The sequence below is a fragment of the Sphaerodactylus townsendi genome, linkage group LG01 (genome assembly GCF_021028975.2).
Source record: "Sphaerodactylus townsendi isolate TG3544 linkage group LG01, MPM_Stown_v2.3, whole genome shotgun sequence".
NCBI classification, from domain to species: Eukaryota; Metazoa; Chordata; class Lepidosauria; order Squamata; family Sphaerodactylidae; genus Sphaerodactylus; species Sphaerodactylus townsendi.
Window position 1 is genome coordinate 84,110,641 of NC_059425.1, and position 27,561 is coordinate 84,138,201.

The following is a 27,561-nucleotide window of genomic DNA, read 5'->3' on the forward strand; positions in this document are numbered from 1 at the left end:
CAAAAAAGGATAAGAGGATCTGTTCCACAAAATCCAAGCAATCAAAGGGAAATTTAAAGCATAGGTAGGCATGCTGAAAGATCAGCATGGAAACATTAATTGAACAGGACAAAATCAAGAAAAGGTGGGAACAATACACGGAAGAATCATGCAGAAGAGATGAAAGGTTAACAATTCCTTCCAAGAAGAATCTTTTGAAGAAGAGCCTGTACTTTTAGAAAGTAAAGTGAAAGCTGCACTGAGAGCAATTACAACAAACAAATCAACAGGAGCAGATACAGCAATAGAGCTAATCCAGGCCACAGAAGTGGAGACCATCAAAAACTGAACAATATGCCAACAAAAAATGGAAAACAAAACAATGGTCCACAGACTGGAAAGGCTCAATGTACATTCCAATATTAAAAAAGGAGATACTAAAGATTGCAGCAATTATCAAACCACTGTATTAATTTCTCCCACAAGTAAAGTGATGCTCAAAATCTAACAACAAACACTGTTACATAGGGAGTGAGAAATGCCTGATATTCAAGCTGGATTCAGAAAAGAAAGAGGTACTAAAGATCCTATTGCAAATTTACATTTTTTTATTGAAACAAATGAGAGAATTTCAGATGAAAATCAGTTTGTGCTTCCCAGATTAAAGCAAAGGTTTTGACTGTATGGATCATAAAAAACTATGGCTGGTTTTAAAGAAAACTGCTGAGCCACAGTATCTGATTGTTTAGTTATACAACTTGTACTCAAGAGATGAGGCTACTGTAAGGACAGAATATGGAGAAACAGAATGGTTTCCGATCGGCAAACAAGTTATAAGGGATGCATTTTACCTCCCTATCTCTTCAACCTGTATGCACAACATATCACGAAGAAAGCTGGGTTAAATTTAGATGAGGGGAGGAACATTAATTGTTCGAGATAAGTTGGACAATGAAGAAAGCAGACAGGAAGAAAGTAGATTCCTTTGAAATACAGTTTTGGAAGACAGTGGTATGAATACTATGGACAGCCAAAAAAAACAAAAAAAAAGTGGATTCAGGATCAAATCAAGCCTGAACTGATCCAGGAAGCTAAAATGACTAAACTGAGGCTATTGTACTTCTATCACATTATAAGACAAGAGCCACTGGAAAAGACAATAATAAAGGAAGACTCAACATGGGGTAAGCTGACTCTTTAAAAGAAGCCACAGCCCTCAGTTTGTAAGACCTGAATGAGGCTGTTAATGGCAGAAAAATTTGGAGGACATTGATTCATAGGGTTACCATGAGTTGAAAGCAACTTGATGACATATAACAGACGCAGATTGTAGAACCAAGGAAAAGCACAAAGACTTTGGACAGGGAAAATTTTTGAAAAAAAAATATGATTCTAAAAAAGTTTTTGTTGTTACCAGCCCAATCTTCATATTATTGCCCCCTTCTGAATGCTTTATGTTTTAAGGCTTCAATATTCAAACCAACTGCCCTCCATTCACAACTAGATGAAGCAGAAAGTGTGCTCCAATTTGTTTTGAACTAATAAGCGGTTGAAGTCAATTTGCAACAGAGTCATTATACAACAGCGTCATTATGCAGCAATCACACTAGATAAGTTAAGGCTACTGACAAGTCAAGTTAACAACCTACATAGCACCTAAGTGGTAACATTATGATAACAAATACAAAATAACATCCACAAGAAAAAGCTCAGAAAACAAGATACCTTACAGAATAGTCTACTGGTTGCAAGCACCATCTGTTCTCATAATGTCAAACCATGTTTTACCTGTCCTATAGTAAAGGTTGTTATGCATGGAGTAAGAGACCACTTGTTTTCATACCATTTTAACCTTACACTGCATTGAAGGAGATCAACATCATTTGGCATGAGGAATTAAAACACTGGTATGTGCCGCACAAACCTTTTAAAACATTTTCAAGCTTGTTTATTTGCAGCATTTCCCATTTTTTATTTTGGCGGACTAATCTTCGAAGGATTGAGTATGTGTGGTCGAGAGAACTGAAGCTGAGATTGTAAAGCTTTGAAGCATCAATCCAACAATGTTCTTAAAAAACCAGGAAAAATCACAAAATGGCAGCCAGAAATCATTTTGAGGGGGTGAGTGTGGACACATACATTGTGGTAAAGGGAGGATTGAAAACATTTTACAGAAGTTTTAGGTGATTTGTGCTGAAAGGGTCATTGTATAAAACTGGGAAGGATAAGAAAAACTGAGTATCTCTACTGAGTGTGCACTAACACTGACAACATCTGTACTGTGACCATAAAAGGAAGATCAGAAATTAAAGGACAAGCAAGAAAACCCTTTTCCTGTCTGAAAAATAGTTTCTTGAAATGATAACTCCTAAATTACTTCCCAGTATTTATTTTCTTCCTTTTAAAAAAGTTAAAATACTGTTAAAGGAGTGTAGGTCTTGAGAGTTCATCTGCATAATATACCTAAGGCTAGCATTAAAATTATGCAATTGAATTATCTGCCTCAGTGCTTATGAGACAAACATTTTGCACGTGGAAGAGCTTCTTGAACAATCTCTCACCAGGGTAGGGTGCAAATATCAACATGAAACATGCAAATACACATCTGGCATCAAGCTCAAGTTCCCATGAGAAATTTTCCTCACGCCTCAGAGGAATCTGAATATACAAAAGAAAGAATTTCCTGCTATTCCTTGGCTTCTTCCTGCCACGCAAACCACAGCCATTCCATCTAGTGCTGCTTTAAAAGGACTGGAAGGAAAGAAGGACCCTGATTCTTCACTAAGTGCCACGGCCACCAGCAGAATGTGTCATCCAATGGAAGGCCAATAAGCACCTCTAAGCTCCAAGGCAAGTGGGGCAGAAAAATAACAGAGCCATGCCAACTAAGCAGAGTTTGTATTTATTTTGTTTATTTACAAAATTTATACCTACCCCTCTGCCCTAGTCAAGGTGTAACCCTACTTAGAATGGCACTATAAGTATCAACACCTGTGACACTCTAGGCTTGATCTGTACTTGGATAAAAGTCTGTTGAGCGAGCACAGATACCGGTAATCTACCAAGCTTTTCAGAAGAAGGCAATAAATTATTCAGCTCAATAATAATCAAATACTGAAATAATTTTAAAGTAACCAGATAAGTATAAACCTAAGTTCACACAGATCACTTTTGAAATAGGAGCATGTGCACATGTATATAGCCTGCAATAAATGGGAAATGTGTCATTTCAAAGAGATGAACAATAATCTGAATGCAATTCAAAGGCCATGCCAGAACCACAGTAACGGTTGTTAATGCTGTTATCCTTATTGAGGAACAGACAAATGCAATCTCACTCCAAACTGCTAAGCCAAGACTGATCGATCAACTTTCACCATGATTGGGTCCAGGTTCCCTTTTACACCTTCAGCTGCTGTTTTTCTCTTTGCTACATTTCATCAACATCTGCCTCTTGCAACAATCTTCATCTGTTGATTCTCTCCTGGAGCTCCCAGGTGGCAAGACAGGAGGAAGCAGATGGGAGGTTCAAAAATGACTAAGACAAGGTATAATCTCTCTGTGATCATGGGCCTTTTCACAGAGCTCCCACTGGGGATTCAGTCTCTGATGAGAAGCAAGAGGTAATACAGCATCATTTACTTTCAGGTTTCTGCATGACAGCAGCAACAGACATGCTATTTTTACCTTTTCCAAAGCCACTATTCAGTAGTAAACGTGCTACAGCTATGATTAACTCTCATTAACTGCTGTCACAGGTCAGCATAGAGCAGAATTATACAAGATTTCACTGCAGCACTGACAATGGACAAGGAGGCAAAGTACTGACTGGGGAAGTGTTGTAAACAGACGGGTACACAGAATTCTGCCAATTAAAATGCATACAAGGAAGGGTCAAGAGGACTTAGCTGGCAACTGCCTGCATCACTCTAAGAAAAGTCATCTTTGCCTTTTTTAAAAACCATTGGGTTGTGCATATTTCTTGTCAAGCAACTGATTACATTAGACTGGGGTCTGGTGTGCAAGCAACTGAGTGCATTTAAACACTCCCAACAAGCTTCATTCCCCTGGATCTGTGTTAGCAGGAAAACCCTATCACCACTGGCCAGTTTTATCATAAGTGGATTCCAGAATGCAGGTCCTCTCACCAAAGTGGCTCTCACTGTGAGATACACTGATGACGAACGCTTCCCCAGTCTGGCCAGAGAGAGTACGACCACTTTTGTCAACAATGGTTCCCGATACCTAAAGATCACAGCAGGGAGGAAAAAAAGAAAAGAAAAATATGTGATATAAAGGCAGCAATAGCAAAGCTAAAAGTTAACTGGATAAAAAAAATTAATGCAGTAATTTAGAATAACTGAAGGTCTCTCAGTGTCCGCAACCTCAGCAAACAAAAGTTTTAGCTTCACCACAAAGATTGGCTTTCTCTCAGGGAAATGTAGCAGCTTGTCTGTTGAAGTCTATGATTTGTCAGCACTGGAGACTTTCATTTTGACATTCTACTGAATACTACATGACCTCAAGCATTCCTCTGTTGAACACTGTACTGCCAACAATGCACACAACTGCTGTTCTTCTGGGTGCAGAGGAAATTCCAAAATCAATGCAGGATCTCCATAGAAACCAACACCAGATCCTTCCTTCCCCCCCCCCCTCCCCCCACATTTATTTAGAATGAGCAGCAGTATAACTGGGAAGGACTAGCCTTTTATGACTTATTTGTGGTTCATCAAATATAATCCTTCATATAATCTGAAACAGACAAAATTCAGACAATCTCTTTCACTGAACCAGACTCGTGCTTTTCTATCAAAGGGATGGTGAAACAGGATGGAAAAGTATAAACCCCAATTTGATAAGGTGTCCCATTTTAGACCTCCCAGCACACTGGAGTTAGATTTCTGAATCCAGGAAGTCTTCAATTGTACAAGGAGAAGTGGGGCGGGGGGGGGGGGGGACAGGGAGTGAGAGAATAAACCAGGTTCATTCTTGTCAATTTTTTTAAAATCCAGTTTGTGATGTTTGAATGGGATTATTAAAACACCATGAGGTTTCTTTCATACAATACCCTTGGTCAATATGTGAAAAGATACAAGGAAAAAGGCAGGTTTGGGACCCAAATCATTTATTTATTTTACTATTACATTACATTCTGTACATAAGATAACTCAGAAACTCCTGCCAAAACAGGCAGAACATCAGAGCTATACTGTAAGATAAAATGCAAAATTTGTCAAGACAAAAAACGCCAGGAATAGAAGGCAATATCGATATCTTGTATAATAAATATGTCAGATGTTCAAATACGCATTTTGTAGACATATAAAGATCTGTGTCTGTGGCTAAAAAAATAAATCATGAACTGAAAGTTAATATATTTTCACTGTAGAAGGCTAAATTCATGTCCAGTGTAACCAAAAACATCTGAATAACTTCTGAGCAACTATAGAAAATAACACTTCTTTCTAAAAAGTTCGGCCTTATACTCACAAATATTGGTCTTGGATAATATTCTTCCTCAAACAATTTCTGGAGAGCAAACAGAGCTGCCTATCAGAAATAACATCAGAAAGTATTAGTGTTTTGGAGTTTTCAAACTATTCCAGAGGAGGTTATAATGGCTCCATAACATTTCATCCCAATACTCATGTTTTTCCAATAAAAAAACAATTGCAGGCCAATTACGCACAATGTGCTTGTTGCATGATGGGGGGCAAATGTCAGTCGCAGTAAAATTTCTTATACATTTAACCTATTTTCTCAAGCCCTGCTTTCACTTTCCATTCTCCATGGCAAGCAAGACCACTTTTAGCATGACTTTCAATTTGCTTTGCAGCCAGAGCAGGGCGATTTGCCAGTGAGCACAGCTTTGTCTGGAAGATCTTCCCTGTGCCCACAGCCAGCCTTCCCCCTCACCACCCCTTCCATGTTACCAGCTGCCTCAAGTAACAGAATATAAGCTCACTCACACAACACCAACCCCTAATGTTCTTGACATTTCAAGATATCTATAAAAAGAGAGCTTGGAAATAATAAGCCTCTGTCCTCTGGTGGCAGCAGCACCAGCAGCAGGTGGTGTTGTATGGAGGGGGAGGGGGAGAGAATATCTGCTCTAGGATGGTCTCCTTCTTTAGCAACTTGTGGTCCTGGGAACTGCTTTGCCTCTTTCATTGGAGTGGGGAGGGGGGATTACTTTTGGAACAGCAATATCAACATAAGTGCAGCTTAAAGGGCTAAGCCAGCAGTCTTAACTATTGGATGTAATGAGATCTGTGCCTTTAAGAATCACTTCATGTGCAGAGTTAAGAAAACCAGGCCCGGAGAGCTTGCTGAAGAAAAACACCAGGGAAAGGAGGGAGTGCCTCCTCCTGTGTAAACAGAAAAATGCGAGGAGAGCCCTCTGCAAGCCCACTGCACAGAGAAGAGTCCCGAGGTAAGCATTCCATATGTAGGGCTGCAGAGCAATACAGCACAGTCCAGTGAAGTATTTTCATTGAACCCTTCAATACATCTTGCAAGTACAAATACAGGTCAGAGAACATGAGCCTCTCAAAAACCTGAAGAGGCAGGTGGTTTAGCAATGCTTTGGAACTCATAAGAACTGTACAAATTGTAGTTTGGTGATACTTTCAGAGCCAGCAGTACTGCAGGAGTCTCTGACCCAGAATGCCTTTTTCAGCTCTGAGTAATCCATCAGCTGCATCCACTGACAAAGATTAGCCTGACCGTTTTCCAGGATACCAGGAATCCATTCCCCATCAGCCCCTACCAGCATGGCCAATTGGCCATGCTGACAGAGGCTGATGGGAATTGTAGTTCCTGAACATCTGGAGAGCCGCAGGTTCCCTACCCCTGGACTAGCCACTGTCATTCATGCCTTGGTAACTTCTGTATTAGGACTTCTGAAATGCATTTTCTATAGGGCTACCTTTGAAAATTGTTTGCAGTAAACTTCAAGTACTGCAAAGAGTCCTTGAACATCCCTTGACAGCTGTAGACATAAGAACATTACATTTGCTGTACAGCATCTGCATTGGCTACCAGTTTCTAAGTGCTGGTTTTGACCTTTAAACCCCTACCCAGCTTGTGTCTCAGGAAGTGTCCTCTACCATTTGAGCTTCACTCCACTAAGGAGGCTCTGCTGTTCATGAAGTGATAATGGCTTTTACCAGGAGCTGAGCATTTCTTGATTGCGGTTCCAGGACTGTTTAATAACCTCCTTAACCTCTTTTTGGGGACAAGTAAAATGTTTAGAAATTAACATGAAATATCCCTTGCCTCTTCCTTAGCTCTGAATTGTTTTAAACTGTTTCAGTCTACCCCATTTTAAAATGGCTTGATTATTGCAAATTATGTTGCAAAATAGTTTTGCTCAAAGCTAGTATATAAATACTGGAAATAACTAAATAATTTCAACAAATCAGCAGCTGCCTATTGCCTCAATGTAAATACATAGCAAAGAAGTCTTTAACAGAAAGAATACAACAATCCTTAAAAGTTTGTAGAATATTCAAAACACAGAGAGCAGCAATGTATGATATTCACTAAATCATTACTGAAAGTATTATCACAACCTCTCATAACAGACCTCTATACTTATCAAAATCATAAAAAACCCAATTACAGACATTAACATTAATATTGTATTTCTGTTTCCAATATTAGACCTTAGCAATTAAGCAAGCTATTCAGTCTGTTGTGTTATTTAACTAATTTCACTTACCTTAAGACAGCCTGGTTACTTGTCGTACATACTTTGCCCATTTTTCAGTTGGAAAAACTATTATAATTTTATGCCAGTGTCAATACATTCAGTAACATAATATGATGTGCATTTAATATAATCTTTATTTGTAATCCTAGATAAGTATTAGCAGTTTCCTGGGAAAGCAACTGAAAAAGTGTACCTATTGTGGGAATGACCGTTTAAAATGGTTGTAAGCAGAGGCCATCCACCAGCTGACTCCCCCTTTGTGAATTTTTACACACTTAATAATATAAAAACATATTCACCTAATCCACTGTTTATATTTCTAAAGGGATATTTTTATAGTTTTGTATCTTATACAAAGTTCCTCACACATGTGGAAGTCTTCCAGTAGATCCAAGTTACTATCCTTATACAGCCATTAAAAAAGGCATACTCAAGAACATTTACTTTAATGTTCCATCAACAATAAATTCACTATACTTGGGAAAGCTGTCACCAGATTTAGAAGTTTCACTGGGAAAAACCACTATAGGTAAAAACTGTAGCTAAAAAGTGATTAATCCAGTTCAGACAGTATCAGTCCAAATATGTTAGATTTCAATAAGTCATTATCAAACTGTTCAACGCAATCTTACCTTGGCATTGGCTGTATCAAATACGGTTTCAACTAACATGATATCTACTCCACCATCTAGAAGTCCTCTGGCCTGTTCTGTATATGCTTCCACCAGTTCATCAAAATCTGTTAAACAACAGATTTCACAATTTTCTCATCTTTACGCTATGAAATGACAACAGAAATCCATATTACATATTCTGATCCTAACTGTAAAGATGGTTCTCCCAGGTGATACAGAACACTCTAAAAAGTGTTCTAAAAGATAGGAACAGAGAAGTAAGAAGTATACAGGGTTAACTCTTCCCGGTGCGGTTTCCCTGATGGGAAATGATCACCCAGAATATTTTAAACCCCAGCAGAGAGAAAAGTTCCTGTATTCTGCCTGATGTTTTTCACTTACAATGGCTAAAAGTAGCTGAGGAGGTTAAACCACAGGTGCAATCCAGATTGGGGGCCTCTTGTGATTGCTTTTTAGAGACAGACTACATATCTGGAACAAAGTAGCCAACAGCCCTGAAGAAAATGTCCATTCATTTAACAAAGATTCAATGTGTGGAAATGGAAACTTTTCATGGCATGGAGGTAAATAACATCACAAAGTAAATAATATCCCACTGAGCCTCTATTAAAGAAGCAGGACATTTTTCTTGGGGTTAACTCGCATCTGCAATTCAAGTCATGGAATTCTAGAAACATGTGTAAATACCTCTTTACCCTTGGAATAACAGTCTGAGTACTTACTAACATTCCTGTAATCTGGCTTCTCCACTGAAGGGGACACTGAAAGAGTCTTGTTTGTAGGACCCATTGCCCCAGCAACATATCTTTTACTTCCTTAAAAAAGAAGAAATACACAGATGTAAAATTTCTGTGACAGGCTTTAGATTATATGAGTAAAGAGGGACATCAGGGAGGCACTAACCGGTGGTCGGGAGGTTTGACCCAGGAATTGGAATATCTCCTGTTGTGGATGAGGATGCACTCCCTCAAAGTAGAGGGCTCATAGTATTGGGGTGCTGCTGGATCGGGGCTCCTATTGGATAAGCAGGTGGCAGAAGTGGCCAGATATGCTTTCAACTGATGAGCCAGCTGTGCCTCTGCCTGAGCAGGAAAAATGATGTCACTGTGGTTCATGCTCTGGTAACATCTAGATTAGATTACTGAAGTGAATGCTACATGGAGCTGCCCTTGGAGACTGTAGGGAAGGTACAGCTGGCACAGAATGTTGCAGCCAGATTGTTGACAGGAGTGGGTCATAGGGACCACATTAATCCAGCCTTGTTCCACCTACACCACGCCAATTTGCTTCTGGGCTAAATTCAAAGTGCTGGTTTTGACTTTTAAAGCCTTGTACAGCCTGGGACCAACATTCCTCAAGGAGGAATGTCTTCTCTCATGTGAATCTACCTGCTCACTTCAGTCATCCTTGGGAAGAATTGGAAAAGTTGGCTATGTTGGCTATAGACCCTAAATTACTTTGGTTGATTTACCAGGTATATGAATCTATTTCAGCCCAGGTAAATTGTACACAGAAGGATCGCCTTTCAAGGGCTTTCAAGGGTACCGTTCAAGGATGCCTGCGGGCACCAATGTTATTTGATTTATATTTATCTGATACAGAAATTACTTTAAATGAACTCAATTCACATGCTCCTAAATTGTCAAACACCCCAATCTCTGTCCTACTATATGCTGATGATGTGGTTTTGTGCACCAGAACACCTATGGAGCTGCGATATTTAGTAAAAGCCTTTGCTGATTATTGTGGACAAGAGGGACTTACTGTTAATTATGTCAAAAAAACTGATTTTTTTCTAAGTCACATATCTTAAATTTACCTGGAAATTTACAAGTTTTGTAGAAGATTTTGTATAAATAGAAAGTTAGTATGTAAGTGAAGCAATATGGGAAATGTACTGAATAGCAGCAGCAAATAAATAGCCCTATTATATTAGGACTTTATTGATGGACTATTCCAACAACAATAGCATTTATGCAACAGCATAACAAGCAGCAGTGATCCTGGAATACTTGAAAAACAAATGTTAAAAAAAGAGAAAAGTTACTCACCTGTCTGTGCAGTAATATCATTGGCTGCTTTTTGGGCTATTTGTGCTGACATTTTATTTAATCGATAAGCCTGTAGAAGGGCAGGGAGACAGCAGTAAAACCAGTTCAACACCCAGTGATTTCAAAGTTTAATATAGTGATCTGAACTTCATTCTAACAATTAATCTTTAACATTCCAGGGTATGTTACAAGTTACAATAAAACAAGAATACCCTCCAAATATTACAAAAAACAAACAGCTCCTTTAAACTTCATGGCTGAAATGCAGAGGACCTCTAGAGGCCATTTGTATGAAGATTCTCCATTTTACTTCTGTGGGTTGCGAGGGGGCTTTTAAAGCCCCAGAGAAGCCTGGCAAAAAGGCACCAGGCTTCTCCAGGGCTCTGAAATGCCCCTTGCTCGCCATCCTGGAAGTGGCAGTGAGGGGCGTTTCAGAGCCACAGAGAATCCTGGCAAAAAGACCCCAGGTGTCTCCAGGGGTCTGAAAGCCCATTGCAAGGGCGAACAAGGGGGCTCTGAAAGCCCCCTTGCAAAGGCAAGCAAGAGGGCTTTCCAAGCCCCCTTGCTGGCCCCTCTCTCCCTCCAAGGTCGGCCACCTCCTGCAACAGGAGGAGGGCGAGGGGGGGCACGATTGGTGCCAGAGGGTGAACCATCAGATAAATTAATTGAATCCCACCACTGCACTCATCCTATATCTGTGCATTTCATTTTTTCTGCCCAAATGTAGTATCTTACATTTATCTCAGTTGAAATTCATTGTATTTGTTTTGGCCCAGCTCTCTAATCTGTCCAGGTCATTTTGAATTCTGACTCTGTCCTCTGGAGTATTAGCTACTACTCCTATTTTGGTGTCATCTGCAAATTTGATTAGCATGCCCTCTATTCCCAAGTCATTGATAAAAATATTGAATAGCACTGGGCCAAGGACAGAACCCTGTGGAACCCCACTAGTCACTTCTTTCCACAGTGAAGATGAGCCATTGATGAGCACCCTTTGAGTTTGGTCAGTCCATCTAAGAGTAGCTTTGTCTAGTCCACATTTCACTAGCTTACTTGTGAGATTGTGGGGCACCTTGTCAAAAGCTTTACTAAAATCAAGGTATGCTATGTCCTCAGCATTCCCTTCATCTACCAAGCTTGTCACTCTATTTAAAAAAAGAGATAAGATTAGTCTGGCATTACTTGTTTTTCAGAAACCCATTTTAACTTTTTGTAATCACAGTATTTCCTTCTAAATGTTGATTTAATGATCTGCTCCAGAATCTTCCCTGGTATTGATGTCAGGTGGATGGCTGGTAATTATTAGGGGCCTCCTTTCTCCCCTTTTTGAAAATGGGGATACCATTAGCCTTTCTCCAGACCACTGGGACTTCTCCTGTTCTCCAGGAGTTCTCAAAGATTATAGCAAGTGGTTCTGAGATTTCTTCTGCCCGTTCTTTTAATACCCTGGGATGTAGCTCATCAGGGCCTGGAGATCTGAATTCATTTAAAGTAGCCAGGTGTTCCTGCACTATCTCTTTATTTATTGTGGGCTGAATTTCTCCTACTGTATCTTCCATTTCATTTTTCCCTAGATGAGCACTGTTTCCTTTTTGGGAAAAGACTGAGGCAAAGATGGCGTTGAGTAGTTCTGCCTTTTCTCCATCACGTTAGCATATTGCCATCTTCTGCGTGCAGTGACTCTATCCTCTCATTTTTCTTCCTTTTGCTATGGACTTAACCAAAAAAAGCGCCTTTTTGTTGTTTTTAACCTCTTTGGCAAGCCTCAGTTCATTTTGAGCTTTTCTGACTTTCTCCCTACACATCCTTATTATTTGTTTGAATTCCCCTTTGGTGATTTCCCCCCTTTGCCATTTCGTGTATATGTCCTTTTTAATCTTAGCTCAGTTGAAAGTTCTTTAGACAGCCATCCTGGTTTCCTTAGACACCTCCCATTTTTCTTCCTCATTTGAAATTGTGCTCTCAAGATCTCACTTTTAAGAAATTTCCAGCCATCATGCACTCCCTTCTCTTTTAGTAATTTTGACCACGGGATCACGCCCAGCAGATTCCTAAGCTTACTGAAATCCGCTTTCTTAAAATCTCGAATTTGTGTATGACTACACTCAGCATCCCATTTCCACTGTATAACAATGCAAAGGCCAATACTCTCACTGACTAATTTAACACAAGGACTCTGATAATTATGACAAATATCACAAAGGGGTAGAATGGACATGATTTCCACATTACTTCGTCACAAACCTTCACTAAAGTCAGCAATTCCCAAATGGGGTTCCGCGGTACCCTGGGGTACCATGAGCACGTCCCAGGAGTACCACAACAACGCTACCGCCCACTCCCTTTGCAATGTCTTCTGCCGGCGCCAGCAAGAATGTGGAGCTGGCCCAGGGCCTGCCGCAAGGTCAGCAGTTGCTCCCTCCCCCCCCCCCCGCTTGGCTCCTCTGATTCACAGGCCAAGCAAGCCCTTCCTGCTCACATAACTAATAATCAAAGTAAATAATTTTTTAAAAAATAGGTGTTTTCCTCAAGGGTACCGTGAGATATGAACATCGAGGTCAAGGGTACCATGACATCGAAAAGGTTGGGAAACACTGACCTAAGCCATAGTTAAAACCAAACCATAGGATATCACAAAGTCCAGCTGTGAGCTGGATATTTGTTTCCCCAAAGAGGAAAAAAATCCTATTTTTTTCAATTTGAAAACTGTATTTCCATGACCCCAAGCCTTAAAAAGCAGATAAAAACATTTTTAAACATTGAGAGGTAAACAGCTGCATTGCACAGTAAATAAACAACATTGTGGAGTATGTTCAAATATACCTACTCATCACCACTGTCTGAAGACCTTTTACTCTCAGCAGGGGCAGGGGAAACTACAGTTACTGTGCTTTGTCCTAAACTGAGGACAAACAGTAGGACACTGGTTCTTATTTACAAGACATCCTGGTCATTTGCAAGCAAACAGCATAGTACCTAGACAATCTGAGATTTTTTTACATAGTGCTATTAAAATAAATGGTGCTTCAGAAACAAAAAAACCAGAAAATACCAGACATTTAACCCAAATTTCAAGAATACGAGAAAAACAAAAGGGAGGGCAGAAATTAAAATGGACTGAAAAAAAAACAAATGTCAATAGACCATGAGTAGTCTCCAGCAATTCAAAACTCTTACCAGATGCTCAAGGCCATAGTCAGCTTGTGCTATTCTGGTGCTACTGAAAGTGTTTGTTTCAATGATGTCAGCACCAGACAACAAATATTCCTGCAAGAGAAAGACAGCAGCTGAGGTTTCAGAGATCAGAATACCATAAGCAAGGCAGCGTGGTAAAAGTCTTGTGAAAAGCAACAGTCCTTCCATGAAAGCTGGTCTCTTCCATGGAGTTGCAAACTGTGTCTAGAGAAGGTGTTAGCTCTTTCACAATCCACCCCTGCCTCAACTAGGCCAAACAGCACAATATAAACTCATCCACCAGTCAGCAGCACACTGGAAACTGTGTTCCATTACTTAAATTTCTTGTCAATGATAGGATATATAAATTTATAATAGAAACCTCTAACACTTTACTAGGGCGAGAGTGCCACCTAGATTTTCTGGGATCTTGGACCCATGGAGATACCATTAGAATGACCCATTAATTTCTATTCCTTATAACCTGGAAGTTTTTAATCAAATATTGTATGTGACCCCCCCCCCCTTTTTTTAAAAAAATAATCTCAAAATAGCTAATATTACACTTTGGGCATTCTCAGTGATACTGACCCATCTGAGCTCTCTATGAACCAGTGGACTGGAAAAGTACGCCTAGATATTTAAAAATCTGTTCAATATCATGGCCATCAGTCTGCCTTCTTTTGGAAAACACAAGAATTTCAGGGGGTTGGAAGTTAGCTGTTAGCTGTTCTTCATTTTTAGCAAATAAATGTGATGTAGTACATGGACACAATCAATGATGAATGTCAACTAGGCACTTCAAGGTTTTTCCCAGTATATACTCACGGATAACCGTGATTTTTTTTTCAGAATCTCTTAACATTCACCCATACTCTGTACCTATCCACTTTCACCACTAACCTTTTCACCAGTTTTAAGTCTCAACAGGACTCATGCACAAACGATAACTTTTGATGAAGAAGCTACCCCTCAAAGGTTCCTGCACTGCCAAGTTCCTAACATCCATTTATGGAATGCTGGAGACCCAAGACAGAAAACAAAACAAATCCAGAGAACTTAAATATGCTGTAATAATCATACAAGAGAGTTTGCTTGCAATGAAACACAGCTACTCAATGTTTGGAGAATGTTGTTCAAGAACAATATACACTTGTTGTAACTTTAATAAAATCCAAAAGTTATATTGTTCCCTGATAGCTCCTATACTAGTCTACTCCTAACTATGGTTGACAACTACCTGGGGAAAAACTGCCCTGCCCCTTCAAGAGAGATTTATTGAGATGTTATTTTCCTCAATGCCATGAAAAGGCTAAGCCTCTATTAAAGGGACAGGACATTTTTCTACAGATCTATTGGCAATCCTACTTCTAACAGAGGCAAACTGTTAATTATATAACAAGTTGGTCAATAACCAGATATTAAATGAGACTCACTCACTCTAAAACGTCAAATTATATTCTTAATCACAGGAGATTAGAGAAAAGCTTAAAGTCATACCATTTTTAAATTCATCTTGAACTTCTGTATTATTTGGACAGCAGGAGAGGGACATTTACCATATAGTAAGTAATTAAATTATAACTGAAAGTGGCAATAGTAATCATTCGTCCTTAGTACCTCATGCTATTCCTCAGAACACTTCAACTCCTAAGAACACTGTGAATATGTCCTCTTAAATGTGGAATCTTAAAATAAATTCTCTCAGTGATGCGTAGGTCATTATAAATCTTTTTCTTCTTTAAAGAAAAAACAAAGTAATTACAGTCAGTTACATTTTAATCAAGCAGCTAGCAAACTGAAAGTCCCATGTTAGATTTTCAACAAACCTTACTAATAATTGATGAGCTTTGCCTGGACATGTGTTTTTTCTGATAACTAAGGATAAGTTTGCATTACCATTTCAACAAGAAAAGTTACCCAAACTTGACTTCTTAAGCTCGCGTTTTCCTGAAGTAAATTATATATATCTTGTAAATGCATCGTATTTGGCTAAATATATATTTGAATATTTGAACAGCTACTCTTCCCAACCAGAAGCAAAATTTTTCCTGTAAACCACAGCATAGGAACATAATGTTAACGCGACTTTTACTGTTTTCTGCATATTTCTAACTTTTGGAATTATAATTGAGCCACCAGGGAAAGGCAGGGTATAAATATTTTAATCAATCAAATAAAATAAACATGTGGACCTCAAATTGCTGAGCTATCTAACCCTCATGTGAGTAAACCTTAGTACAGGAATGCACATGCACACAGGCTTTAGTTTACACTCAGGGTGCTCTACATGAAGGGATGCGGTGTACAAAATATATGGTTTTCATCAGTGCTTTGAAATGCACCGATGTCTGACCTAGACCTTTCGTTATGATTTTACAAGTGCCTGCTTCATTCTTTTTTTTTTTTTGAATATACTTTATTGTTTTAAAAAAAGAGAGAAGGGCATGCGACAAGCACACCCACAAAAAACAACAAATAACAAACAGACAAACAATGACAAACATAAATATTTTCATATCATGCTTCCACGGCTATATCTGTATAACAAGTTCTACATAATCTAAACCGCTAAATCTCAGAAGCTGTTATAAAGAAAGAAGATAATTGAGACTTCCCCTTCAGCCTACTTCATGTACTTTGTTCTATAATCTCACTATTACACCTGACTGTTCTTGATTCATTTAGCAATTAAAGAAAAGGGAAAGGGGAAAAAAAAAGAAAAGAGAGTTGTCTATAATAAGTATTTTATATTAATACATACTATTGCTCTATACTATGTACTCCTATACATACATATTACTCTATACATACTATTCCCTCTATACATACTCATTCTCCCTATTACTCTATAAATATTGTTTCTTAATCATTTTCTATTCTATATAACCCTCTTTACACCTAATATGAAGAAACAAAAAGGTTTTAGTCTAATGTAACTTAATATAACTTAATATTCAATCGGGAATATTAGGACATTTGATCTTTTCTCTTGATAGAAAATCCAAAGTTGCCAAGTCTTCATATATGCTTCTGCTGGTTGTTGTCTGATTTGAAATGAGCTTTTGTCCATTATAAAAAGTTGTTGGACCTTTGTAATCCAGTCATCCAATGTTGGGATACGATCTGTCTTCCATGTCTTTGCCAGGGTGAGGCGAGCTGCTAAAATTAGATGGAATAATACATGTAATTGCATTTTGTCAAAGGACTCCTCTCTGCCAATCACGCGGGACCCAGCAAATAGGTTAGTGGATCTTTTTTGAACCTTTTTTTAATTATTTTCTCTGTTTCTGTATGAATTAATGACCAGTATTGTCTTATTCTTTTACAGGTCCACCAGGTGTGGGAAAAAGTTCCCACATCAGTATTACACTTCCAACATTGAGGTAAGTATTTTTTGTCTATATTATGTAAAATTGTTGGTGTTATGAGTAAGACTACTAGGTAAAATAACTTTAAATTGTGTTCCCAGTGGTTTGTGTTAGGTGTGAATTTGTAATTTTCTTTCCAGTATTTCTCCCATTTAGAAAGGAGGGGTATAAACCATGTTCACATTTTCTGCCCATCTTTATCATATTAGTTTTTACTATTTCATCATCTGTTTTTTGAGTTAATAGACACTGATATAGTTTACTTATATTCTTTTGTTGTTGTCTCCCTAATAATATCCCATCTAACTCTGTCTGATTCTTGGTTAATAGCCCCAAAGTTTAGTGTCAACTTGGAGCCCAACAATTCTGCAGTTGTAAGTATAGTGTGCGCACCTGGTGGCAAGGGTATCCTACAATATTAATCCTGTTCCTTGGTTTCATAACTAATTTACCATTCATCATAATAGTTATATCTTTATATGTTAGCCAGTCTTTGTTGTTATTTCTATCTTTTATTTGAAGTCCCTCCATCCTAGATAACCAATTTGGGATTTTTTCTGTGAGTATATCTTCCTATATTTAGTCCAGATTTTTTTGATAAGCTTTATCTCCTTACTATATGATTCTTAAACAGTTTGTCTTTTATTTCCCCTTTTTCGTTAGTAGGCCATATATAGTTATGCCATCCCATCTAGAGTTATTAGCTTGAGCATATATTCCACATTATTAATAATTTGTAATTATTCAAGTTGATCCATGTTTTCACTCCAAGCTAGCGGCCTGCAGAGTCATGTGTATAACTGGCAGGTCAGGGCAATCCATATCCTCCCTCTATGCTTCTCATCTATTAAGTATTTATATATTTAACCTTGGGCTTAAGGGATCCCCATAAGAATTTAGTTATTTCAGATTGCACAGTTTTGAAAGGTTTTAAGTGTGGTAATCAGGGGTAAGTTTTGGAATAAATACATCATTTTCGGGAGAATTGACATTTTGATAATTGATATTTTCCCATATAATGAAAAAATTTTGTCTTTGTCCATGTGGTCATTTTTTGTCGTATCTCTTGCCACAGAGTGTCATAGTTGTTTTTTTTAATATGTTCGAATTCTTATTTTCTAACCATATTCCTAATGATATTTTTATCTTTTTGAGCTATTGTAAATCCCGTTATTTTTTTTCCAACTACAATTTAGCTTCTTTTGAGCTTAGATTGTTTATCAACATTTTTGGTTTTAAATTAGTTAACCTTAAATCCTGCAACTTCCCCATATTGTGTTATTAGTTCCATAAATCTATTGCTTTTGGTATGTGGGTCATCAACGAAGCATGTTGTATCATCTACATAGGCTTTTAGTTTATATATTTCTATTCCTTTATATGTTGTAGACCAACTAATTATTTCATCATTTAGTATAGCTTCTTTATTAAGGGTTCTAATGTTACTATAAATAACAGGGTGACAGAGGACACCCTTTATGTCTCGGCCCTCTTTTGATCCCTTCAAATTTCTCAGTCAGTTCTCCATTTTATTTCTTTAATTCTTCAGCTTCTTTGTTTTAGGAATATATATATTCCTTTATACCTTCCAAGAAGGGTCCTGTTATTCCTGAATATTCCAGTGTTGTTGTTAGGAATGCCCAATTCACCCTATCGAAGGCTTTTTCTGCATCCAGACTTATTGTGGCCATAGCTAATTGTGGATTAGTGTTTAGTATCTCAATAACATCAATAACTGTTCTGACATTATGTGAAATTGTTCTGCCAGGCAAGAACCCAGTTTGCTCCTCTGTTATGTATTGGTTTAAGACTTTTTTAAATCTGTTTGCTAAAATGGTTGTATATATTTTGTAATCAATGTTTAAAAGCGAGATTGGTCTATAATCCTTAGGTTCAGGTACCCCATCTGATGTTTTTGGTAATAGGGAGATAACAGCTTGTTTCCAGGACTCCGGTATAGTTATGCCCCTGTGTACTTCATTAAGTAGCTGTTCCAAGGGGTCTATTAATGTATCTGTAAATTTTTTGTAGTATATAGCTGTGATGCCATCTGGCCCTGGGGCTTTATTTTTCAATTTTTTAATTACTCCCACTATTTCTTCTTTGGTTATTTCCTTATTAAGATTCTCTAAGTTTTCTTGTTCTTTAATATTCTCCCTTTCATACAGTCGGCTATAGTAATCTTTGATTATTTCCTTAATTTGTTCCTGTTTCTGTATTATTTGAGAGTTATGTTTAAGTTTAAAAATTATATTCTGTTCTTGTCTTTTCTTTAATTTTAGGGTGAGCCATTTTCCTGGTTTATTACCCTGAGTGTAAGTACTTTTGGCTTTATATATATTTCATTTCTTACTGTATCCCTCTGTAATTAGCAAATTTAGCTTGATCTTTAAAGAAAGTTAATTTTATTTCTTAATTTTGCAGCCTCTCCTTTCTTTTCTGCTTCCTTTTTCTAGCGTTTATGAAGTTCTTCCCTCTAACTTCTTCCTCTTTTCTTTCTTTTTGCTTGTTCATCTTAATCTCCCTCACTTTGTATATAAACCCCTCATCACTGCCTTGTGTGCATCCCAAATTGTTCCATTATTCTGTATTGAGTTTTTATTTACTTTCCAGTATACTTGTAGTTCTTTGTCTAGTTTCTCTCTGCACTTAGTGTTATTCAGCACCCAGTCTTTGATATTCCAAACATTTTTCCTTTTACGTTGACCTATTTCCCAAGTAATTGGGCTATGGTCTGAGAGAACTCTGTTTCCAAATTCCTTTTAAATATTATTGGTTATGGAGCATAAGGGATTTGGGAGCCCATATCATATCTATCCCTCGTGGAGGGGTTCTTTGTAGTCTGTGTCTGAATAGAAAGAAAATTCTAGTGAGGATCCTGCTTTTTCTCTCCATATGTCTACCAATTGCAACTCTTTAACAATTTGAAAAAAGGAGGCCGGTAATTTGCCCTCTATAGCTACTTTCTTATTGTCATTTTTCCCTTTATTTGTTTTCCTATCCTTCTTGGGGTCTGCTGTGTCCCATTCATGTCTCCTAGGAAAATCCATTTTTGGGGGTGGAGTTGTATTAAGTGATTGTATAATCCTTGATAGAATTGGGCCTTGTTGTTATTTGGGGCATATACTGCCACCAACCAAATTTTTTCGTTATTCCAATCAATTTCAGCTATTATATATCTCGCCTCTGGGTCTCTATATATTTCTCTTGGTTTTAACCTGTCCTTAATATATAGTGCAACTCCCCTTTTTTTTTTCCCAGGTAAACCAGCATGGAAAAGCGACCCCAGTCCGGAATTCTGTAAGTACCTTTCATGTTCTTGTTTGATATGCGTCTCCTGCAGACCAATTACATCATACCTTCCCTGTTTAAGTTGATTAAATACCTTTTCCCTCTTAATCACATTGTTTAAGCCGTTAACATTCCAAGTTATGATTTTACAGTTAAACATCAGGGAAAAACCTTACCACCTAGTTGTCAAGATATTTAAGATTTTTCCTCTGTATTCTTCGGTCAGGAAATCCTGGGCTTTGGTCACTGTGTTGATGTGTTGTAATTCCTGGAGTCAAGCTTTGAAAGAAGAGACTCTTTCTGGTATGTTCCATCTAAATGAGATGTTGTTTAAAGCGTAATGTGTCCACACAGTTGTGTATAGTCTTTCCTTTCTCCCTTCTCACTAATTACTGCAGGTATCTCCTTCAAGATAATCATGTCCTTTCTCCTTCCAGTTGGGATTCTTTTGATGTAGAGTGGAATCTTAAAATTTCATCCCGCATGCTTTTCCTGACACAATTTATAATTATATCCCTTGGGAGCCTTCTGTCTCTTGCAATTTTAGAGTTCACTCTATACAGCCTGTCAATTTCCCTGACAGCATCATCTTCTTCTAGGCTCCATACTTGGCTAAGCATAGGTAAAATTCTTTGCAGTAAGTTTTCGTTGTCTTTTTCCGGTAGTCCTCGTATTCTCAAAAAGGTTTCCTTTTGCTTGTATTCCATTATGGCCATATAGTCATTCTGTCTTTCAAATTGCTCTCTGAGAGTCAGCACCTTTTCATCCACTTCTTCCACCTTTTCTGCATTGTCCTTTATTGCAGTTTTTATCTCCTTCAGAGTGTCATCTATTTTTTTAAATTGTGCAGCATTTCCTTTCATATCTTGTTTAATGGCTTTCATTTCTTGCTCCATCCTGGCAAATTGTTCCTGTGTTTCTCTTTGGAACTTTGTCAATTGTTCTTTAGCTTCGTTTTGTTTATTTAATATTATCTCCATCATTTGTTCAAGTCTGGACTCGTTATCTGAATTCTTTTCTGAAGTGGCACCAGCCAAGTTCATTGTCATTTTAGTACTCTTATTTTCCATGGCGCTCTTCCTAGTACTCATTCTCAAAGGGGGAAAAGGAATGAAAGAAAAAATTGCTCACCGGGCTTTAATTTAATTTTTCCACAGTCCACAACGTTACACAGTTCGTTTTAAATCTCGCTTTCTGTGTTGCTGATGGCCGTTATCTTATGAGTTGTCAGGAAGTCTAACCTTTTCCGTCCTGTTCTTTAAACAGCGATCGCCATCTTATCTCCTCTTAACTATAGGTCACTATTACTTAGTTATCATTGAGAGTGCCTATTCGTTCTATCCCTCTTGTATCTATGGTTTCTTTTCCAGTTTTGCCTGATGACGCTTTGCTTTGTTTATCACACTCTCATTGGCTGGAGTCCCTTTCACTTCCTTTGTTTTTCCTCTCCCTATTGGGTTTGCGTTTAACTTCCGGGGGATCCCTTACAAGTTCATCCCTCCCTCATTGAAGGAAGGGAGGGGGAGAATTGGAGAGAACTTTCCTGGCTTTGTGCCAGTTCCTCTCGCTAGCGTTAGGCTCTCCCTCTTTTTTTTTTTCTTTCCCGGGGTCCCAGCCCGGCCTCTCCCTTACCACAGCGTTGGGCGTCTGCCCTCTCTTCCCCGCGCTCTGGCAACTTCCCGTCCTCTCCTCCTCTCTCTGCCGGGCAGCGGATTGTTTCCGAAGCGATCAAAGCTGTACCAGCAACTTCCATGACTTCCTCGGGTTCTCCCACTTGGCGCCGCTCACGTTCAGCCAAGCTACACCAATTGAGGTAAGATAGAGATCCGATAAAAAGTTCGAGGTCAATTTCATTACAGGTTGAAGAGCCGTCGTGATCCTTCTTAGTTCGCTATCACGTATGCTCTAGGCAGTCTGCGTTATGGCGCTGGCTTCTTCCAATTTGGCTGTCCCTTTCTTGCTGGTTTAAGGAGGGAGCAGAATTGACTACTCAGCCAATTTGCTCCTAACCTTCACTACTTGCACTCCTCCGTCCTATGGGAGAAGAATTTGTGAGCCCCTAAACAGGGGATCTTTGAGATTAGGACAGATTCTCTGGAGCTTCTCTCAGAGACGTTCGCCAGTCGCCATCTCTGACCGGAAGTTCACAAGTGCCTGCTTCATTCAATCAAGCAAGAGTTAACTGCTGAAGTCGCATGCCAAGAATCATATGAGCTTCTGGAAAGATCTCTCCCTTCTTCTCCAGAAAAAGAGACATACCAGGCACAAATAGACTGCACAGACACCCAGAGCGAGCACTTGCATTGTTAAAGTTTGTTGCTCCTACGTTTAGTATAACTTTATTTGTTATCTAAGTAAAGTTTTACAAAACAAATCACTTGACCTCTGTTCTGTTATTTACTCTGCTAATTTATTGCAATACAACACATTTTAGCCTCTCTTTGTACTTACCCCCACATGCACACCCGAGCCCTGATGCTTGTGGCTTTGTATACCGTATATACTCACATATAAGCCGAGTTTTTCAGCCCTGTTTTAAGGCTGAAAAATGCCCCCTCGGCTTATACACGAGTCCTGCTTACCAGCCGGCTCTTCAGGCCTCTGCCGAGGCTGGGGGCGTGGTCGGGACGACCTCCCTGCGGCTGGTTGCTGCCCTCCTCGGAGGGTGAAGGGGAACCCTGGCTGGCTGGGCTTCCACAAACCCTGGGAGGCAGAGGTAGCTCCTTATTTGGGCAGTGACTCCCCCTGATGTCAATGTCCAAATAAGGAGCTCCCTCCACCTCCCCTGGGTTTGAGGAAGCCCAGGCAGCCCGGAGGTGGAGGGAGATCCTTATTTGGGCAATGACATCAGGGGGAGTCACTGCCCAAATAAGGAGCTACCTCTGCCTCCCGGCTTCCCACCTTCAGCTTATAAGCGAGTCAATACGTTTCCCCAGGTTTTGGTAGTAAAATTAGGTGCCTCGGCTTATACACGAGTTTATACGATATATATATATATATATATGTTGTGTGTGTGTGTGTGTGTATATGTGTGTGTGTATATGTGTGTGTGTATATATATGTTGTATATGTTTGTGTGTGTGTGTATACATACATATATATACATATATACATACATATATATATACACATATATACACATATACACATATATACATATACATATATATATACACACACACACACACACACACACACATATATATATATACATATACATATATATATACATATATATGAGAGAGAGAGATATGAGAGAGACAATTTGTTAGGCTTTTAGGTACCACGGGACATTGTTGTTTTGGTCACAACAGATTAACCCAACATAGAGGCTCATTCCAGCCCTCTAGTACACAGCTTTACAGCAAGGAAATACAAGCAGCTTCATAGGGTACTATCACAAGTACACGACAACCAAATGCCAAGACCTGGAACTCTCTGTCCAAGCCCCCTGCTAACTCTAGCACTCTCTCCACACTCCTGCTGGCACCTTCTGTATTGGGACTGGATTTTTGGCAGCCACTTTCTTTCTACTTCCCATTTGTCAACAGCAGTGGGAACTGAATATGCTAAAAAGATATAGCATTTCTTTAGCCTCAGAGGAAGAAAAATATCCACCCATGTTTGGCAAGGAATTCTGTTCTCATGCTGCAAAGTACAATATAATAGGGTGGTTGTCCTTCTGCCTTCCTTTTTAAAAACCAAAGCCATCTCAAGTACCAAGTTGTACTGCTTTTAAATATGTTACGTGTAAAACTCTTCCCCCATACACACTGCAAGTAAACTGAGTATGGAATTTTTAAAAGGCATAATGAGCTTCCGCACTTTCCCAGAATTCCCAGGCATACACATCATTTCTGCCTCCTTCTGCCCAAATTCCTCCATCACTACCACCTTTTTTAGCTTCCCAAATTCACACACCCACCCTGCCCCTTGCTATTTTTCCAGTTATTATGACCCAACTCTTTCCATTCAACCCATTTCCCCTACTTTCCTAGCTGTCCTTTTTGCCATCTTTGTACTAAATCCTTCTACTCACTCTCTCCCATCTCCAGGAGTTCAAAAACACATAATATTTTACCAATTTATTACAATTATTGCTGTTTTTCAGCAAATATGCCTTTCAAAAACTAAGACATACATCAAAGTCATCAATATATTTCTTCCATCAAAAGTCTCTGAATATAGGCCATACTCTACCTTATGAATTTTGCAAATGATATCAGATTGAGTTATACTCAAGAGGTCATTGTTTCCTTTCAGGGGCTTGGGATGATCCTTAAATTCTTGACCTCGAAATGCCTCTTCCATCAAGTTGTACTGCTGGATCATGGTCCCCATGCCTCCATCCAAAACCATAATGCGCTCCCGCAAAATTGATTCAATTTCATCTTTCAAACTTTTCTTGTTATCTGTGTTGAGAAAAAGTACATAATCAAAACAATCAACTAGTCTACTTCACAGTGATGCCAAGAGGTGATCAGAAAGCAAGGACATATGAATAAATCCAGACACTGCTGTAGTAAGAAGACAAGGTGATCGGGAGCAACGGCCGCAGAAGGCCAGACATTGCTTTCACATCCTGCATGTGAGCTCCCAAAGGCACCTGGTGGGCCACTGCGAGTAGCAGAGAGCTGGACTAGATGGACTCTGGTCTGATCCAGCTGGCTTGTTCTTATGTTCTTATGTTCTTAAGAAGTTCTTTAAATTATCATGAAGTTCTTTATATTATCATTACAAAGGGGTGTTTTTAACAATCTGTTGAATATGCCTTTGAACTTTGTGATCTGCAGGTAAAAAACTACAGATGGAAACAGCCACTCAGTAGTACGACTAGAAAAAATACCACTAGACCAGACACCCATGGCCTTTTGGCACCTCCAGGAACCTTTAGAGTCTTGACATAGGATGGCAGACGCAGCCATAAAATGGATGCTGCAGAAGGTGAAGGCGAGCACAAAATGTCATGGAGTGAGGTTATGCATAACAGTAAAGCTAACTGTTCAACCTTTCAGACAGAAGCTCTACTTAACAGGAGACTTTTAAAATGAACACACTGCTGAAAAATATATTCTTGCTTTGCGTAAAAATATATTCTTGTTTATCTTCAGTCATTCAGTAAAGGCACTTGTGCTATGGTGGCAGTTGCTGCCAAAGCAACATTTTTTTGAATCTGCACAGCCAAGTGGATGTCCAATGGCCAAGCAGCAGCCTTGCTGGACAGAAGTTCCACCAAGCCCTTCTCAGTGAACACCAGGAAGGGTACCATAGTACACCATGAGCATCATGTTGGGGAGCCCTGCACCAAATGGTACAAGGGTAAACAGAAATAATTCCCCATTACAGCTGCAAGACATCCTCCCCATCACTTTCTCTTCTGCTTGCACAGAAAACAATTACAATCCTCCAGCTTGAATTAAACATAGTGCCGCAGAGACCAGAGGTTTAAAAATTGAATCTGAGCCCCTTCCTCCCCAACCTGCTGTTCACAACTTTTTGTACTTCCAGACTGCTGCCCTATTACCTCTGTCAGCAACACAAATATATTATGTGTATCTGTTCAGCCTAATTTCTCTGTGCCTTTTTAAGAAATCACTCTAATTTTGTGCAGATCTACTGAATTAAATAGTCACATATTAAAGGCAGTTTATGGATAGTTGTGTAGCCATGCCACCACTTAACTCTTTGGGAAGAAGGAGATGATTTAAAAGAGTAACAGTAACACTGAATCCACACATTATACATATGTAAATCAACAGATGTCAAACAGGAGAAAAGAAAGTGAGAACAGGAGAGGATGTGACAGACAGAAGGCAGATATGCTCAATTCAGTGTATGTAGAAACAACCTGGAACATAAACAACACATGACAAATTACCCAAAAAACCCACACTAATCACAACAAAACATTTATCTCATTTGAAATAAATTAAGTGATTTTGTACACATGTTGTGTAATCCTCCCAGCACTCCTTAGTGAGCCTTTGTTATAGAGAAATCTATTATGGCAATTCCTCGTTTCCCGGATTATACATTTTAAAAACTAGAGTGCCCTGATTGTTAAAATGTGATCTGCAGAGTATTCTCCCATAGCGGCCAGACAATTCAAAACACAGAGCACGAGGCGCTCAAGGGAGCGGGAGGATGGGAATTAAAAATGACAGCGCGGGTGGTAGGGAGAAGGACTCAGGTTGGAAAGAGAGGGGAGGTGGAAAGCCCAGGCAGAACAGCCGGTCGGGTAGTCCTTGCGGCTTCCCAATCCGGTCTATCTAATCAGTATTCTGTATTGCATCATTTAGTACTTCTATGCGGATGGGGAAAGATATTGGAGACACTGGCAACTGCAAAATCAGGAAGAATAAGGGAAGCTTCTAATTGAGAACAGCCCTTAAAGACGTCTGATAATCGTCCACTGTTAGTTTGACTTTCTTCAGAAAGTCACGTATAACACTAGCGAAGCCTTTTTTATGTCCGCCTTCGACTTTTAAAAAAATCGAAATAAAAAATGACACGGTGCAACAAATCTGAAGTATTTCAACCACCTTGCATCTGTAAGCGTTCTCCGACCCCATGCCTATTTTCTGCACCAAACACCTTCTCGACATAATGAAGCCCCTTAACTATCCTTGCGGTAAGGAAGGGGAAAGCGCTTAAAACCCTACGGGAACCAAAACTGCAACTACACTCTCACAGCGTGACACACGCTCGACTACAAGCTTAGAAGCTTTCTCCCAAAATGCGGGCCAATGTGACCTCACAATTAGCTCTATGTGGACACGCACCGCTCGACTGCGGACCGGGCTCAGCCAATTCGTGGCGCGTGGGCGTCATCCCGTCCTGCTTCCTCTCGAATGCGTAAAAAGAGAAAACCGATTCAATGGGCCGTAGAGAGGGCGCTTGCGCGTTACTCTTATGCGCAGACTCATACGATGCTAGCTGGATTTCATAAACTGCCTGTTCAGCCTCCTCCGCTGCCCTCAGCGTCCTGCTCCCAAGCTTATTGGATCCCTGTGCTTGTAGGAGGAGGAGCGAGGTGTGCTAATAAGCGTTGGAGCCCCGAGGAACTCCCTTCACAGCAGGTGACCCGTATTACGCTGGAACCTCTATTTTCTCCGTTCTGTTTGTGCGCGGCAAAGCATTTTGGAGCACGGGGGAAATGGGGAGGCTCTTTTCTTGCAACCCCTGCCGCGTCCAAGGCAGGCTGCTGCTTGTTTTGGTAGACTGTGTAAATCAGCGCAAAACGCGGCCGTTTTCTATACTGGACGCTGGAGTGATGAAAAACAGAACGAGTCCAATAAGTATAACCACTCGGCCTAGTGAGCTTTCTCTTTGGGTGCACTGCG

The 27,561-nt window shown here is 39.4% G+C and overlaps 1 protein-coding gene across 1 annotated transcript in view; it reads right to left on the reverse strand.

The window, feature by feature from the left end:
- Window positions 1-27,104, reverse strand: part of MTR (5-methyltetrahydrofolate-homocysteine methyltransferase) — a 78,859-nt gene extending 51,755 nt beyond the window's left edge. The window contains 9 exon segments of the mRNA XM_048485678.1: window positions 4,128-4,138; window positions 4,141-4,224; window positions 5,473-5,532; window positions 8,329-8,435; window positions 9,054-9,146; window positions 10,383-10,452; window positions 13,560-13,649; window positions 24,419-24,630; window positions 27,001-27,104. Coding sequence (XP_048341635.1) covers window positions 4,128-4,138; window positions 4,141-4,224; window positions 5,473-5,532; window positions 8,329-8,435; window positions 9,054-9,146; window positions 10,383-10,452; window positions 13,560-13,649; window positions 24,419-24,630; window positions 27,001-27,049 — 776 coding nt within the window. The 5' untranslated portion in view covers window positions 27,050-27,104.
- Window positions 27,105-27,561: the final 457 nt, after the last annotated feature.